Consider the following 17,614-nt stretch of genomic DNA (forward strand, 5'->3'; position numbering starts at 1 on the left):
AACCTGGGAGATGGAGGTTGCGGTGAACTGAGATTGCGCCACTGCCCTCCAGCCTAGACAACAAAAGGAGACTCTGTCTCAAAAAAAATAAAAAAACCTTTTTAAAAATGCATGTGTGTGTGTACACACATATACATAAATCATTATATTCTCTTTCAGTTTCAGGAGACAAGTATTATCTTTAAATCTAAATGGGTGCAATTCATTAATGAAAAAATTACAGCATCTTTTTGCCTTTCTGGCTCATACGCAGGTGAGTATATGTGTATAGTATGTTTATGTTAACTGTGTGGTAATATTCATTAAACTTTACATTATACCTAACCTTTTTAACTGATGAAATAATATAATAGATATCTCATCCGTACAACAAATACACTTAGAAATGCTAAAGAGATACTGCCTAAAATATCTAGATATTTTTCTATTTTCAGGATATGCCCTAAGTTTTTATATTTTTTTCTTGCTTCCCATTATTGTAGCTGAATATTATGCTGACCCATTGATCTCGAAATTTTTACAAAGAAAATATGATTTCCTATCCAATAAATAAGCTCCTTCATGAAGAATTATTTTTGAATGCATCTTTGTTTCCTGATACTAAATTAATAGATTTGTACAATAATGAGCAACTAAAATAATATTGTGTTGCCTGGGCTTTTTTCTCTTTTCTTATGTATACCCATTCATTATAACTAAAGATCTCTGCAGTTCTGTTTATCTGTTAAGTTCTAGAGCTTAAAATTTTGTGGTGATCTTTTATGTCCACACATTAATCCGGGGTCATTAATTTATGTTAATGGCACCAAGGTGGTCGTATATAGTAAATATTCACATTTATTAAGAGACACTATATGCAGTCAATGGTAAGCATTAAAGGAAGAGTCTTGGTCAGGCGCCGTGGCTCACACCTGTAATTCCAACACTTGGAGGCTGAGGTGGGCAGATTACCTGAGGTCAAGAGTTTGAGACCAGACTGGCCAACATGGTGAAACCCCATCTCTACTAAAAATACAAAACTTAGCTGGGCATGGTGGCACACGCCTGTAATCCCAGCTACCCAGGAGGCTGAGATAGGAGAATTGCTTGAGCCCATGAGGCAGAGCTTGCAGTGAGCGGAAATCATGCAGAGTCTTTATGTTCAAAGAACTTTTAGTTTAGATTTTGAGCCTATACACATGAATTACATATATATCATTATTTATAATATGTTATTTTTCTGGTTTTATTTTCATTGCCTTTATCTCACAGAGGTCTAAAGGAGTAGTAGTTAGGGCCAGAAGAAACAAAAGGTCGAGAATTGATGGGATTCAGTTGATGGGAATGCTTTTGTTTTCTTTCTATAAGCTGAGAAATATCACAAATATAACTTCTTAAATGGAAAGAATCTAGACAGGATTAATATGAGATGATAGTAATGGCCTATGAGTAGTTATATACTCAGATAATTTTATTATTGTTCATCTGGGGAAAGTATGTTCACAAATTAAATTTACCATATCAAGGCCAAGGGAAATGAAATGAAAACTATCTCCTTCCTCACTCCCTGTTGTTTCCTCGTAAATTGATTTTTGTGCTTTCTTTATCACTAGTCTGTATTTATTATATATAAAATATATATGTTTATATGCATATGTAGGCAGATATATACTGTATTAACTTAAAATCTTAGGGGAGGTTTCCCTGCTCCTCCCAAGAAAAGAAAAATAGAAATTAAAAAGAGCCTGATTAAATTTCTGTCACAGTTGAGACTCTCTCTGGTAGCAGCCTGACAGATTATTTTAGGCAGATAGATTTTCTCATATAATTGAAAAGTCCTTTTTTCTTATAATTAATAAAACAAACTTATTGAACATTTACATTTTTTTAGCCCCTGGTGTAAATCTTTTATGTCTTAATCATCAAAAACAGTCTATCATGTAATAAGGTATATCCCCATTTTACAGATGAAAAAAACAGGCTTACATTACCTGTTCAGGGTCATGCAAACAAGCAGCAGGATTGAGATATGAACCAAACAGCTCTGAAGCCCATGTTTAATGTAGGCTAAACTTCCTTCCTTCAGAATGCTGTAAACCCTTAATTTGGGTAAAATTTTTCTTAACTGAGAACTTCATTGTTATGAAGTTATGCCACAAATAATCAACGTCAAGAGAATTCCAAAGTTTCAACTTATAATCACATCTTTGAGATGCCTTTTGAGTTCTCTTTTGTCATGGCAAAATCTAGGATTTGAACCTGGATCGCTCCAGAGTCGACAATTTAATCACTAAACAGCTTCTATACTTAAAAAAAAAAAAAATTAGCAAGGGTTTCTGACCAGTGTACTCACAATAAATGCACATTTATGACATGTATCTACTCAAGGAAATTTTCGCCTAAAGTAGGTATGCATGACTCTAGAGTATTTCCTTTATTACTTTGTTCAGAATATACACTAACAAAATATACATTAATCTTTTTTAGATTTGATTTTTACCAAAAAATTGTGGACTCAAACATGTGACTGTCACAGAGGGATGATACCAGGAGCTTTATATCGAGAGTTAGACCTGGGTTCTATCTTAATGCCCTGTGCCACTCATTTAGCTGTATGACCCTGGACAAGTCACATGTTTCTCTAGCTCTCAATTCTGCTCTGCAGAGTGAGCAGTTATGACTAAATATTACCTAACTTTATTTCTAAACAATTTTATCTGTCCCTGCGTTGCCATGTCTGGCCCTTTTGGCTGATGCGATGTTAACTGTAAATAATCTTTATTAAACACTGTATATTAAGATTTCGGTTACTTGGTTCATGCTATAAGAATCACTTCCTTATATTTTCTCAATTGCTATTAAAAGAGGGAAGCGTACGCACCTCGGATATTCTTTGAGGCTTCCAGACCTCCATGGTTTACTCCCAGATCACAGCAAGACTGTTCTGAATACCTCAGATTTCTCCTTGACAGGTAAAATGTATTCTTAAAATTGTGATTTGAGTGTTGTCTTTCATAACAGTTTAATTGTACTTAATATTGCTTTTACCTTTAAAAAAATCTTTGAAATGTTACTCTTTAAAATACTATTGCATTTCTTGTATGTTTTTTATATATTGTTTTTGTTTTCCTTTTTTGAATTTTCTTCCTTGAGACCAGCTGTTCTCAAAGTGTGATACGAGGACCCCTGCAGGTTCCCAAAACACTTTCAGGAGTCTGTGAGGTCTCTTTCCCAACATCATAACTGTGTGAGGCCAGATTTTCTTTCTATATTTCATCCAAAAAACATATAACAATAGAATGCAGAGAAGATATGAGACTCCAGCTGTCTTCTATTAAGCCAGATACTTAAAATATTTGCAAAATGTAAAACACTGCCATTCTTACTTTTTTGTTTGTTTGTTTTAGAAAATACAACTTTTTCATTTTTAAAATGTTACTAATATTAAATAATGGGTTTATTATTGTTTGTTAAATGTTAATATTTTATTTTCTCAGTTCTGACAGTAAATGTCAATAGATATAACCCATATAAAGGAAAGCTCTTTGTTTTTTAATTATTTTTAAGAGGTTAAAGGGGTCCTGGCACCAAAAAATTTAAGAGCCACTCCTTTAGACCAGTTCATAATTGTATGGGTTTGGTATATTTTGTTGTCGCCTGACCACTTAATTAATAAAACCTGTTATCATCTGTATCTCCCTGTCTTTGTTCTGCTCTGTGGAATGACTAGTAAAGTTAGTTGGGCTTGGTATGTGCAGCCTTCCTTCCATTCAGCTAAGAATCTATTCAGTAGTTTATTTGTGCCTGACTTTCTATGAGATGTCAGGAAGACAGAGATATATAAGACAGTTAAGGGACGTTTATAATTAACTGCAATGTAATACGTGCTATTAAGTAGCAGTATGAAGAAAGTGTAATGAGAATATAGAGTAGTAATAGCCACCCAGCTTTTTTTCTGCATTCTCAAGCTATTCAATTTTCTTCTAATTAAAACAGGAAAACCTGATTTGTTTACATTAAACATTAAATTTGATTAAAATAGTTTATAGAAGCCACTAATATTTTTAAATAGAAATGACATTTGAAGTTAATTTAAGTAGCTATATAATGATATCCTCTCCTGCAGGCTCCATGAAGAAGAAAAGATCTTGAAAGTTCAGTCCTCACACAAGCCTTCTGAAATTCTGGAATGCAATGAAACTTCTTTACAGGAAGTAGCTAGTAAAGCAGCAGTACTAACAGAGACCCCTCGTACAACTGACAGTGAGAAGACTTTAATAGAAAAAATGTTTGGAGGAAAATTACGAACTCACATATGTTGTTTGAACTGCAGGAGTACCTCACAAAAAGTGGAAGCCTTTACAGATCTTTCGCTTGCCTTTTGTCCTTCCTCTTCTTTGGAAAACATGTCTTTCCAAGATCCAGCATCATCACCCAGTACACAAGATGGTGGTCTAATGCAAGCCGCTGTACCCGGTCCTTCAGAAGAACCAGTAGTTTATAATCCAACAACAGCTGCCTTCATCTGTGACTCAGTTGTGAATGAAAGAACCATAGGCAGTCCTCCTAATGAGTTTTACTGTTCTGAAAACACTTCTGTCCCTAACGAATCTAACAGGATTCTTGTTAATAAAGATGTACCTCAGAAACCAGGAGGTGAAACCACACCTTCAGTAACTGACTTACTAAATTATTTTTTGGCTCCAGAGATTCTTACTGGTGATAACCAATATTATTGTGAAAACTGTGCCTCTCTGCAGAATGCTGAGAAAACTATGCAAATCACAGAGGAACCTGAATACCTTATTCTTACTCTCCTGAGATTTTCGTATGATCAGAAGTATCATGTGAGAAGGAAAATTTTAGACAATGTATCACTGCCACTGGTTTTGGAGTTGCCAGTTAAAAGAACTACTTCTTACTCTTCATTGTCAGAAAGTTGGTCTGTAGATGTTGACTTCACTGATCTTAGTGAGAACCTTGCTAAAAAATTAAAGCCTTCAGGGACTGATGAAGCTTCCTGCACAAAATTGGTGCCCTATCTATTAAGTTCTGTCGTGGTTCACTCTGGTATATCCTCTGAAAGTGGGCATTACTATTCTTATGCCAGAAATATCACAGGTACAGAGTCTTCATATCAGATATACCACCAGTCTGAGGCTCTGGCATTAGCATCCTCCCAGAGTCATTTACTAGGGAGAGAGTGTCCCAGTGCAGTTCTTGAACAGGATTTGGAAAATAAGGAAATGTCAAAAGAATGGTTTTTATTTAATGACAGTAGAGTGACATTTACTTCATTTCAGTCAGTCCAGAAAATTACAAGTAGGTTTCCAAAGGACACAGCTTATGTGCTTTTGTATAAAAAACAGCATAGTACTAATGGTTTAAGTGGTAATAACCCAACCAGTGGACTCTGGATAAATGGAGACCCACCTCTGCAGAAAGAACTTATGGATGCTATAACAAAAGACAATAAACTGTATTTACAGGTAAGTTGGAAATACTTTATTTGTTGAAAATATTAAACAATTGACAGATAGTTAAGTGAGTACCCTCATTTTCAAATCTAACTTACAAGTTTTTATGAAACTCTGAAATGTAGGTCTATATTTACATGAAGTATTCTCTACCTGTATAACTAAATTGCCTTTCTAATATTATGACAATTTAAATGAAAAGTGGCAATCAGATGTAATGCAGAAGATTTTATTTGTTCATTACAAAAGATGGCTCATTATGAAATCATGCCATACAAAATACAGAAAGTTTACAAAAGTCGACATATCCTGCCTCTTCCCCTTAGTCTCACCTACCAGAGGAAACAACTGCTAAATGTGGTGTTCATGCCCTCAAGACCTTTGTGTAAATATTTTAAGGGCTATTTCTTGATATTTAGGTGGATAAGATAAAAAAAACACTAAAAGGTAGACTATGTAAAGAAAAGATATTCATATTCTTTGAGGATGTGGGCAATAAAACCAAGGAGATAATAGAACAATTGTAAATCAAAGCCAAGGAATGGTTTTACATGAGATAAATTTATTCATAAATATACTTTTTTCAAGGAGTTAGTGATTTTATTACTTAAAGGCTAATAAAAAGTTAAAATTCTTGCTGAAAGTATTTTTTTGTTGTTGTTTTTGAAACTTGCCAGTTCTCAACATACAGGGCTAGCAGTAAATTACAGGTGAAATTCTAGGTATATTAATTGGGTGGTCTAAGTGATTTTGAGTTTGAATGAGTACATTTAAAAAGTTTTGTGTTTGAAAGTCACTCCTGAAAGATACAGATAGAATAAGAAATGAACCACTATAGTAGTGATTTTTAGAGGGAAATTTTCTCAAAAGCCTTCAAATTTACTGCATTATAAAATACTCATACATTTTTAAAGAAATATAGCAATGTTCTTGAGTGACAAAAACAATGAAGTTTACAGAAAAAAATAGAAAATCAGAATATTTGTTTGAACTGATTACTGAAGACTAACATCTAGTCAGATGGCTTATGATCAACATACTAGAAATAGATTGTATTCAACTGTGTCCTTCTTACTAGATATCATATAAACATTAGTCAAAGGAGAAATATGGGTTTTGAAAGATAAAAAACTACTCTCATTTCTGTGATTAGAATCCCAAATGCTTGTATAGCCAGCCATAGCAACTACTTGTTTGTAGCTTAGCTCCAAGTGATTTTCCAGTTTATCTTGCCATATACCCCATTACTTTCTGATTATACAATATTTGAGCATAAGGAACTGTTCTTATTATTTTAAGACTAGTATATTACTTTAATATAAAGAAAAAGCATTCTGTATTTTGTTAATTCAGTTTTTCAGTTTTATGCAGTTGTTCTAAATTCCGTCTTAAGTTTCATGTTGACAAGTTGTTTAATGCAAGAAAAGATACCGCCAATTTTACATTAAGGTATTTTCCTTATTAAGACTAGGTAGTAAATCAGAGTTTCATTATCAGAGTACCCTTTTAAAGCAAAAATACAATTATAAGTATTCAATTTTTTTTTTTTTTTTTTTTGGAGATTGTCTCATTCTGTCACCCAGGCTGAAGTTCAGTGCCGTGATCATGGTTTCTGAAGCCTTGAACTCCTGGGCTCAAGTGATCCTCCTGCCTCAGCTTCCTGAGTAGCTAAGGACTATAGGCATGTGTCACCATGCCTGGCTAATTTTTAAAAAAAGTTTTTTTAAAGATTGTCTTGCTATTTTACCCAGGCTAGTCTCAAACTCGTGGGCTCAAGCAGTCCTCCCTCCTCGACCTCCCAAAGTGCTGGGCCACTGCATGTGGCCCGATAATCAACTCAATTAGGAACTTATATTTAGATTGTGATTATTTACATTTATTTATTGATTGATTGACACAGAGTCTCACTCTGTCACCCAGGCTGGAGTGCAGTGGCTTGATCTCGGCTCACTGCAACCTCCACTCCTGGGTTCAAGCAAATCTCAGGTCTCAGATACCCAAGTAGCTGGGATTACAGGCATACGCCACCATGCCTGGTAAAATTTTTTGTATTTTTAGTAGAGACAAGTTTCGTCATGTTGGCAGGCTGGTCTCAAACTCCTGGCCTCAAGTGATCTGCCTACCTTGGCCTCCCAAAGTGCTAGGATTACAGGCATGAGCCACTGTGCCCAGCCTATTTACTTTTAAATACAGTGATTGATAAAGGCTCAAATTATGAAGTTTTTCATACCATTTAATCAGATCATTCTGGTATTTTAAGTACATGTTGAGAAACTACGTTGTTTACTCTGTTATGTGAATGCACACGTGCTCATAATTACCAGGCAATAGAAAACTAGAGTGTTGAGATTATGTATACAGCAGTTTCCAGCTATCAATTCTTAGTTTTAAACACCTGGAGCATGTACATGTATGTTTTCATTCTATCATTTTGTTTTTATATCCATTTTTCAGATATAATTCTTATATGTTATGCTTTATAATAGATTACTATGTCTGGACTATAGCTTTAAGAAATAGCATTATACCTATTTATAAAACAGATATAAAAACTTAAATTGTAAAAGTAAGGATGTGAAGTGAACATTTTGAGTTCCTCTGCTCTTGAACAATATTGCTAATGAATTTAACATTTTAGTACACATCAGGGTAGCTGCTTTCATTTTAATACTTCATAATCACATTAGAAACTCACCTTGTGGGCCAGGCGCGGTGGCTCAAGCCTGTAATCCCAGCACTTTGGGAGGCCGAGACCACCCTGGCTAATACGGTGAAACCCTGTCTCTACTTAAAAATACAAAAAACTGGCCGGGCGACGAGGCGGGCGCCTGTAGTCCCAGCTACTCGGGAGGCTGAGGCAGGAGAATGGCGTAAACCCGGGAAGCGGAGCTTGCAGTGAGCTGAGATCTGGCCACTGCACTCCAGCCTGGGTGGCAGAGCAAGACTCCGTCTCAAACAAAAAAAAAAAAGAAAGAAAGAAAGAAACTCACCTTGTGATAATTTTAAGAAGCTTTTTTTAGGATTTCATTTTTCAATTTTAAATCTAGCCACAACCAGATTTACAAGTGTTAGAAAATGTTGCTCTTTTGAGTATTGGCAAGATCCGTGGTTTTGAAAAACCCAGGCAAAAAATCTTATATGACAAACCATTTTCTACTCTGTAAAACAATGCAAATTGTGGATTTCAAAGTAAATTTTTGAAAGGACTTTTCTCTTCATATATTTCTTTCCCTTCAGTCCAGCTTCCATTAGGAGTATCTCCATTGTTTTAGTGTCTGGAATATAAAAACTAACCCTTTGGTTAGGATACAGTGAGAGATTGTGTAACACATCATCCTTGCATGGTCCAGATTACCCACCCATCTGTCCCGCATCGGCCACAGACCGCTTCCTATCTTTTCCTGCTTGGTTTATTTCCTTTGTTTCTTTGGAGGAGGTAGTAGTTCTTCTTAACTTCTTATTTTCTTTTTCATACATTCAGAAGAGTATATTCAATATGTATGTACAGTTTTTAAAAAAGGATTAATGTCAACAGTTTCACTTGAATGAGAAATATAAATATACTAAAAATTATTTGTCTCAAGGAGCAATAACTTTCCTGTGACTAGATCTATAGTCTACTACTGAAATTAGAATTAACTTTAGTACTGATATAAATTTGTGATATAAATTACACATTCTATGATAATCCTAATTTTGACATTGTACACAATGTTCTTACCTATATTAAGTAAAATGAAAGACAGTTTTTCCTATTTTTATCCATTGTCTAAGCTTATCATCAGAAAACAGAATACTGCACATTTTTTTCTGTCAGCCATATATTTCTATAAATAATAAAGAAGAAAAAGAATATTACTTTTTTGGGATGCTGTATATCTTGAAATACAATATAGGTTTCATGGGTACACATGCAATGGAGTTACTAATTTTATATTTTATGTCATTCGACATAGTTTCTTTAAGGGAATCACTGTACAAAAACATCTATGCAAAATTTGCCGTATCTTTTAGTAGCAGAAGTTCAAGGAGAACTTCTTGAACTCTACCTTATATGTCTGTTCAGTTTGAATTCATTAGGGAACATCATCTATGTATCTGAAACCGTGTGTTGTTTCCCAGATACAGAGTCATAGTTTCATTGCTTGTTTGGATAGTTTAATAGGTTATAGAGCTAGAACAATGAGGATTTGTGGCCGGGGGCGGGGGGGGGGGTTGTGTCTGTTTCTGATGTTACTTATGGCACTTAATTTCAATCTGTAAAACATTTGTAATTCCTACTTTAATTTTATAGATCGAGGATAAATTAATATATATATCACCTTAAAAATACTTTGTAGGTAGACATTATACCAAAGAGCCAGCAATTGTTGTAAATGACACTGTAGATCACAAAAATGTTTTTAAGAAATATCCTGCAAATTAAGTTCTAAAAGCCCTATCAGAGACTGGTTAGTTAAGCCATTTTGTTACAAGGATTTATCAAAGGTCCCTTTCAGCCATAAAAATAGGTGATTCTTGATCATTTTGTGTACTGGGACTTGAACAGAAGATGCTGTATGCTACTGAAAAATAAAGTATCCATAATGTGACAGATAGGTGTCAGGGTATGCCTAGGTATTGAGCATTTTGTGAAGAGGGAATAATAATAAACTAAATCATTTTAGCTAGAAATTATAAAATAGTATTACCTTGCCAGATGGAACAAAATCGCTAGGCCTTTAAGTTGAAAAATCGAAATAATAGTGTTTTTGTTATTAATGTTAACTGTATTTTGAAAGCCCTTCAGGATGATTATGCTAACAAGTTCAGGTATGCTGTGACCAGTAACTTTTAGACCTTATTTTTACCAACCCCATTTGAAATCTGTAGATCCTCTCCCAGAAAAATAGGCACATGCCAGAATATTTTGCATATTTTTCCAAAGAGTCTGTGGGTGCCAGTTTTAGAATCCAGTTGTACACCTTGCCAAATGAATTTGCCAGTATTTATTCACATTTGCTCCCTTTGAAGCTAAGCACCTAATAGTATTCTAATATGAGATCATTAATATTTATTGAATACCTAATATATGCCTGGCATCTAGATAAATATGACTGATTTCTGATAAAAGTTTTCCTGAGAAGGAAACGTTTTAGATATTACTGTGAGGAGGTAGGCTTCATTTTACTTGTCAGTGTTTTTTGAGACCTGTCTTATTATTTATTGAGAAATAGTCTATGGAAAGGGCAGAAAAAAAATTCATTCTTCTTCCTTTATTCATACGTTTAACTGTAATCACCCACTTCCAAAATAGCCCCAATTGCTGGAGAGTAGATAATCTATTGTGATAATATTTGAATTCTATGTTAAATATATTAGAAAAGGATCTATTCCAATATGTTTTAGAGGGTTGCAGGAACTGTAATATTTTCTTAGAGAAATTTTTTTTTTTTTTTTTTTTTTTTGAGACGGAGTTTCGCTCTGTCGCCCAGGCTGGAGTGCAGTGGCCGGATCTCAGCTCACTGCAAGCTCCGCCTCCCTGGTTCACGCCATTCTCCTGCCTCAGCCTCCCGAGTAGCTGGGACTACAGGCGCCCGCCACCTCGCCCGGCTAGTTTTTTGTGTTTTTTAGTAGAGATGAGGTTTCACCGGGTTAGCCAGGATGGTCTCTCAATCTCCTGACCTCGTGATCCGCCCGTCTCGGCCTCCGAAAGTGCTGGGATTACAGGCTTGAGCCACAGCGCCCGGCGAGAACTTTTTTTTTTCTTAGGTGCTTTAGTTTCAAAGTTATTGAGATTTGAAGAATGCTTATACGGATTAAGGTAGTTTTAAAATATTTCTATAGATGATATAACCATTGTATTTAGCATTTTAATTTCATAAAAATTATTTTTAATTTTAGGAACAAGAGTTGAATGCTCGAGCCCGGGCCCTACAAGCTGCATCTGCTTCATGTTCATTTCGGCCCAATGGATTTGATGACAATGACCCACCAGGAAGCTGTGGACCAACTGGTGGAGGGGGTGGAGGAGGATTTAATACAGTTGGCAGACTCGTATTTTGATCCTGAGAGAGTCCAAAATGCACTGGTCACAAAACATCTAATACTATGACTGTTAAAATGTCACAGACTATAACAAATATCTTTTATTTTTCATTAGACCCTTATACTTCAAGAGAACACATTCAGTGCTTGTTTTTATTTTCTTGACACATTTATTAACAAAATGCATCATGGAAAAAAAATCTACCTCTTAAAATTCCATTTGCTTTTATGGTTAGACATGCTTGACCAAAAATGTTCAGAAGAAAATATGTACCTGGTCCCTAATTAAGCTGCATTAAATTTGGTAGAAGCATTTAAATGGTCTATCTTCAGTTTTACTGAACAAAAAATGTAATTTATTTAGCATTCTTTATAAAAGAATTGATGCTAGAGGTAAAAAAAAAAAAAATACTTGTTTTTAAAAAATCCTTTACGTCTTGTGTAATTATCCCATTATTAAATTCAAGTCTTTAAAAATCAACTGGAGATGATAAAGTCTCTAAGGAAGGCAATAACAAAATTTATCAAGATATAGTACTTTTCAGTTTTTGTGTAGTGTCTTCAGCATCACTGTATCTGTATTTCAAGTACAAATGTTTTTAAAAAGGATTCTTTATACATATGTGCTGAATTGATTTTAAGAAAGTTGCATGATCCTGTAAGAGCAACATTTTTACCTAAAAAATGCTAACTTTGTAGTATTTCTAATTGTTCAAGGATTTTAAAATTCTATTTCAGGGAGTATATCTTCTGTGTGTTTTGAAGGAGGTGAGTTCTGTATGTGCCTTGCAGTACTGTAATTCAAAAATAGGAATCTTTGGCTGCGAAATGTTTTTTTTTTTTTTTTTTAAATGAAATGTTAGGAAGTAATTTTTGTGCTAACATTAAAATTATAACTTTTTGAAAGGTAATAGATTTTCCAGAAGTAAAATCTGATGGTTCTAAATCAATCAATGTGATAGTTCATTTTTAACTCTTAGAAGAATTCAGAGGAAATGAACCCAGCTAAGTATAAAATCTTTCTTGATTTTGTTACTTATTCCTCAGAATATTAAACATTGATCACATATTTTTAGAGTTGTACATTTGAGTTTTTTGTTTGTTTCAGTCATATGTTTTGCACCGTTGTTTCTATTTTCATAGTTCTAGATAAAATGTTAAAATGCCAAACCCTACCTTCCTACACTTTCTTTTGCCAGGCAACTGGAAACATGTCAGTTCTCCTGGTTCTTGATTATACAGTACTCAAGAGTTATCCCAGTTATCCCCCTTCCTAAAGGTTTTAACTTATCCACAGTTGTTCATTGTTCTCAGGATTGGTCTCATATTTATTTTGAAAACATTTTAAGGAAAAGAATGTTCTTCGATGATTTGGGGTTTATCTTTTTCCCAAGCTTTTATGGCAGTGGTTAAAAAAACAGAAATCCTCATGTTTATTCCACTACCTCCCATTCCTAACCTGTTCCCAGTCACCAGGAAGATTAGGAAGGCAGATTAGATTAAAAACTGAAAATTCTTTGCAGATTTAATCAAGGTTCTCCTCCTTATAAATGAATGAACCAGTTATCATGCTTTTCTGTGGTCTTCTTATCCCAATAGTGAATTTCTGAGCTATCCTTTGTATTCAGTTATCCACTTACTTGATAGCAACTTATGATCAGATTATATCAGTCTTGGCATTTATTGAAATTGGTAAAGTGACTTAATACTTGATAGATTGATATTGGGCTAAGATGCTTCTAGCAACTTTCATAAAAGCAATTAGACTTACGCAGCTTTATCTATGAATATCAATCAGGTCTCTCAAGGATTTTATGTATCAAGATAATATGTATTGACTTTTTTAAATGATAAACTGAATTCTAGTTAGAGTCTTTCTTTGGTATCTGCAGTGGGTTGGTTCCAGAACACCATCCCCCAATATTAAAATCCACAGATGCTCAAGTCCCTTATTTATATAAAATAGCACAGAATTTTATATAACCTATGCACATCCTCCCATATACTTTAATCTCTACATGATGAGATATGATTGCATAGCACTTACATTGTGCTATGTAGTTGTTATATTGTTTTTTCATTTGTGCTATTTTTTATTACATTTATTGGTTTTTTAAATTTTCTATCCAAAGTTGTTTGAATCTATGGATACAGAGCCTGAGGATATGGAAAGCTGACTGAATATAGTAACACTGAGAGTATTCAAATAACTTCATACCAGTACCAAAAACTTGAAGACTTCCTTTTAACATTAAAAATATAGTAACCTTTTACATGATTTGCTGAATTCAAAATATTTGGAACCAGAATAATCAGAAACTTCATTCAAAACCTGTGCAGCTGAACTTTTTTAGTAAGGTAATACTCAGGACTGCTCTGATTCTAACAGATCCCTGTGACTTAATTACAGATTTATTTGTCATATTAGGTCTTTTCTTTCTCCCATATTCCTAACCCTTGTGCTTAGCTCCAACTCTTGTGAGATTTAACTCTGAAGACTGAGTAGAGTGCTATTGCTGTTTGTCTTTCCTTTAGTCCAGAGTAATCAGTTTAAATGAAGTTGCTTATTACTGCTAAGAAGCATTAGGCTTCACTGCTAGCAAAAATGAAAAACTGTAAATCTGAGTCTGTTTCTTTCAAAGATGTTTTTTGACACAATTAAAGTAAAAAATTGTTTAGAGATACGCAAAGAAGGAAATACATATGATGTCACACAAGCTCCGATAACCTATCCACTAAGCAGGTGCCTATGCAACTCTGATTTGTGGCATTAACATATCTCAAATTGGAAGAAGGATTCTAGCTCATTCTCCATTCAAGCATCTTCCCACTGCCTGCCTCTCTTCCAGCTAAATAATCAGAGAAGCAGGGCAGCATATGCCTGGAGATCCCTGACTTTTATCTCCATACCTTAAATTGTTGATAGATCCTTTGGATGTAGAGATAAAAATCCATTATGATGTCTAGAGGTATCGGGGGGTCCATGTGAAAGGTTCAAACAGCCTATTACATATAATGCACATTTGGAAAGAATAAAAATGTTCAAGCTAAGTCTTAAGTTCAAATCTATAATTTTTTTTCTCTTCGGTTCTGTTCTTTGTATGATAATATTTACAAAAGTAGTTGTCTTCTTTTCACATACTACCTCTTTAAAGCTATCATCTTATAATAAGTGGAATTGGATGCTTATTGTGCACCCAGCACAGTTTAGGAAAAAATAATTGGCATAGTTTCTCCAGTTACTGGATATCTTCATTTTGATGCTTTGTACTTTGTTCCAGGTCTTTAATTCTCAGTCTGTCTTTTCCTATGATTGTGTACTTCACATGATACATTCCATATAAAGAGCTCTTTTAAAATGAGTATTTCAAAAATACTGTACATTTATAGTATTTTTTCTCATACAAATGTGATAGTTTATATATCCTTTCATCATACATTTCTTCTAATGAGTTTAGATTTCTGAAACTAAATATTCCTGAGGTAGAGAAAAGTTATTCACATTTTACAAAAACATACTAGGAAATGCTAACTGGTTGTTGTTAGCAACTCAGTAACATCGCCCCGAGGAGTAAGGTTAAATCTTAGATAATGCAAACCTATAACTAAGAAGTTAAAGTTCAACAGTAAGGAAATTTGAATTAAAAGTTGCTATCCCAAAAAAGCAAATAATTCTAAAATATAAGCTGTTTCATATGTATATTCTTAAGTTTTATCAAACTGTTATGTATCTTCAGTGTTAGCCTAAGTTAATATTCTTAGAGTGCTTTTTTAGAAGTGAACGAACCTTAAAATGAATGGGGGATTAAAAAAACAAACTGCTTTTAAAAAACTAGCTTGTTTAAAAAAAAAAGCTTTCCCATATGAAGAAATTTGTATAGAAATAATTTTTAAAGAAATGATAATCAAGATTTTCATAAATCAGCAATCTAGGTTTCACAAATTCAAAAGAATTTATTACATAAAACCATTAGCCCCACTGTTACATAACCAGTGTGGACTTAACATTAAAAATAGAATCTAAGAAGTCAGCCAAGTGTATTGCCAGCTCTCGTCAATGTCTGTTATGACCTGCAGTTGTTTTTATCTTCATGGAGCTCATGTTTTCATGTTTTGCTTGTGTTGTTGACACGCGCACGTGCACATACACACACACACACATACACCCCTTGATTTCAAGGGTGAAAAATTTAGCCTTTCCTGGCCAGATCATCAGTTTATAACCTTGCATTTCATGTTAAAATCACTTGAAGAGCTTTTTAAAAATAATACCATGCCCAAGCCTCATCCTAGACCAATTACATTATGTGGAGACTGGTCATCAGTGTTTTTTGAAGTTCCTAACATGATTTTAATGTGCCACCTGGGTTGAGAACTGGACTACAAAAGGAATTTTTTCCCCATAGGTCTTTCGTTCAAGGGGATTATTAACATATGTCGAGAGTCTGCCGTGTGCTGGCAGATATTTATGTCTTTTTAACTTATACTAGCCCTGTAAGTGGGCTCATACCCATATCCTCCCTCACCTCTTAATGGACAAAGAAAATAAAGATTCTGATTAAGGAACTTGCTCAACATCGCGCAACTAGTAAAAATCAGAGCTGAGATTTTAACCCAAGTCTTCAGAGCTCCAAAGTCAATACTCTAATGGAGCACAGGACTTAAGCAAATTACATATTAACAAAAGCTTAACAATGAATTTTGTAAAATGAAATACCAGTGTTTCCCTTTTCCTTTTGCACTCCAAACATGATTCCTTAAGAGAAAAAAAGAAAAGAAAAGATCTACTTTGTTAAAACCTATATGTGATAATCTAAAGGGTTGAGAAATGTGGTTCTTAAACTCATTTGTTATACCCGCTTAGTTTCTGTTTGCTTTACTAGGCTTATCTTTTCCATTCTTGCCTTTATGCCCTCTGTCGTGCATATTGGACTTTGCATGATGTTTTTTCACACAGCACCATATACTTGCCATCTCAAGACCTTTGCACATTCAGGTATCAGGATAGCATACCTTATGCTACTTTCTCTTCCCAGCTTTCAGCAGACTAATTAATTTCCTCCTACCTCCATATGTTCATATCTTCTCATATTGACCTCCCAAGCTGATTAGTCTCCCCCTTGATCCTGAGATGTGTATTGTGCTTCCCTTTGAGAAGGCCATGGCTTAGCAATGGGGCTAAATTAGCACTGGAGTAAAGGCTAAGCCTTTACAGTATAAAGTTTACACCCAACAAAGATTAAAAGTAGGTCTTAAGAGGATCAAATTCTAATGCTGGTTAAATTCTTTAAGTAATTTAACTGCATACAGAACAAATTGCAATCTCTTTAAGGAAATGCAGTATACATACCCAGCATTGGTATTGTGAAGTAAAATTCATAATATCCAGCATCTGATCAAAAAGTATGAGGCATTCAAAGAAGGAAAAAATCCAGAAATTATGGAAAGAAAGGAATTTGTGAAGTAGGAGCTTAAAAGGAATGTAGAAAATCATGAGCACAGTGAAGAGAAAAATGGAGGATCCAAGAGTCAATTATCCAAGAGAAAATTAAAAGCACCCAGAGGAAAAGAATATGAGGTCAGGAAACAATACACACAGCCCACAGGTCAAGTCTATCCTGCGTCCTGTTTTTTCACAAGTAAAGTTTTATTGGAGCACTGCTATACCTGTGACATATTGTGTATGGCTGTTTTTACACTACAATGGTAGAGCTGAGTAGTTATGACAGAGACCATATATATTAGTCTGTTTTCATACTGCTATAAAGAACTGCCTGAGACTGGGTAATTTATAAAGAAGAGGATTAATGACTCACAGTTCTGCATGACTTGGGAAGCTTCAGGAAACACAGTCATGGCAGAAGGTGAAGCAGGCTTGCATTACAAGGTGGCAGGCAAGAGACAGCAGGGAAAACTATCTTATAAAACCATCAGATCTCGTAAGAACTCACTATCCTGAGAACAGCATGAGGGAAATCGCCCCCATGATCCAATCACCTCCCATCAGGTTCCTCCCTCAACACGTGGAAATTACAACCCAAGATGAGATTGTATGTGGTGTAACCATATCACCATACAGCCTGCAGAGCCTAAAATATTTACTATGGTACATTAAAAAATTCTGATCCTTG

General features: G+C 34.6%; 1 protein-coding gene across 1 annotated transcript in view; it reads left to right on the plus strand.

Annotated features, from left to right (window-relative positions):
• The window catches only part of USP38 (ubiquitin specific peptidase 38), a 40,457-nt gene extending 25,923 nt beyond the window's left edge, over nucleotides 1-14,534 (plus strand). Inside the window, exons 7-10 of the mRNA XM_033215355.1 lie at nucleotides 160-253; nucleotides 2,845-2,951; nucleotides 4,106-5,468; nucleotides 11,340-14,534. Of these exons, the coding sequence (XP_033071246.1) occupies nucleotides 160-253; nucleotides 2,845-2,951; nucleotides 4,106-5,468; nucleotides 11,340-11,501 (1,726 nt within the window). The 3' untranslated portion in view covers nucleotides 11,502-14,534. The remainder of the gene's footprint in view (nucleotides 1-159; nucleotides 254-2,844; nucleotides 2,952-4,105; nucleotides 5,469-11,339) is intronic.
• The last annotated feature ends 3,080 nt before the right edge of the window (nucleotides 14,535-17,614 follow it).

The sequence above is a fragment of the Trachypithecus francoisi genome, unplaced genomic scaffold (genome assembly GCF_009764315.1).
Source record: "Trachypithecus francoisi isolate TF-2019V2 unplaced genomic scaffold, Tfra_2.0 Lachesis_group1, whole genome shotgun sequence".
In the NCBI taxonomy this organism is placed as follows: domain Eukaryota; kingdom Metazoa; phylum Chordata; class Mammalia; order Primates; family Cercopithecidae; genus Trachypithecus; species Trachypithecus francoisi.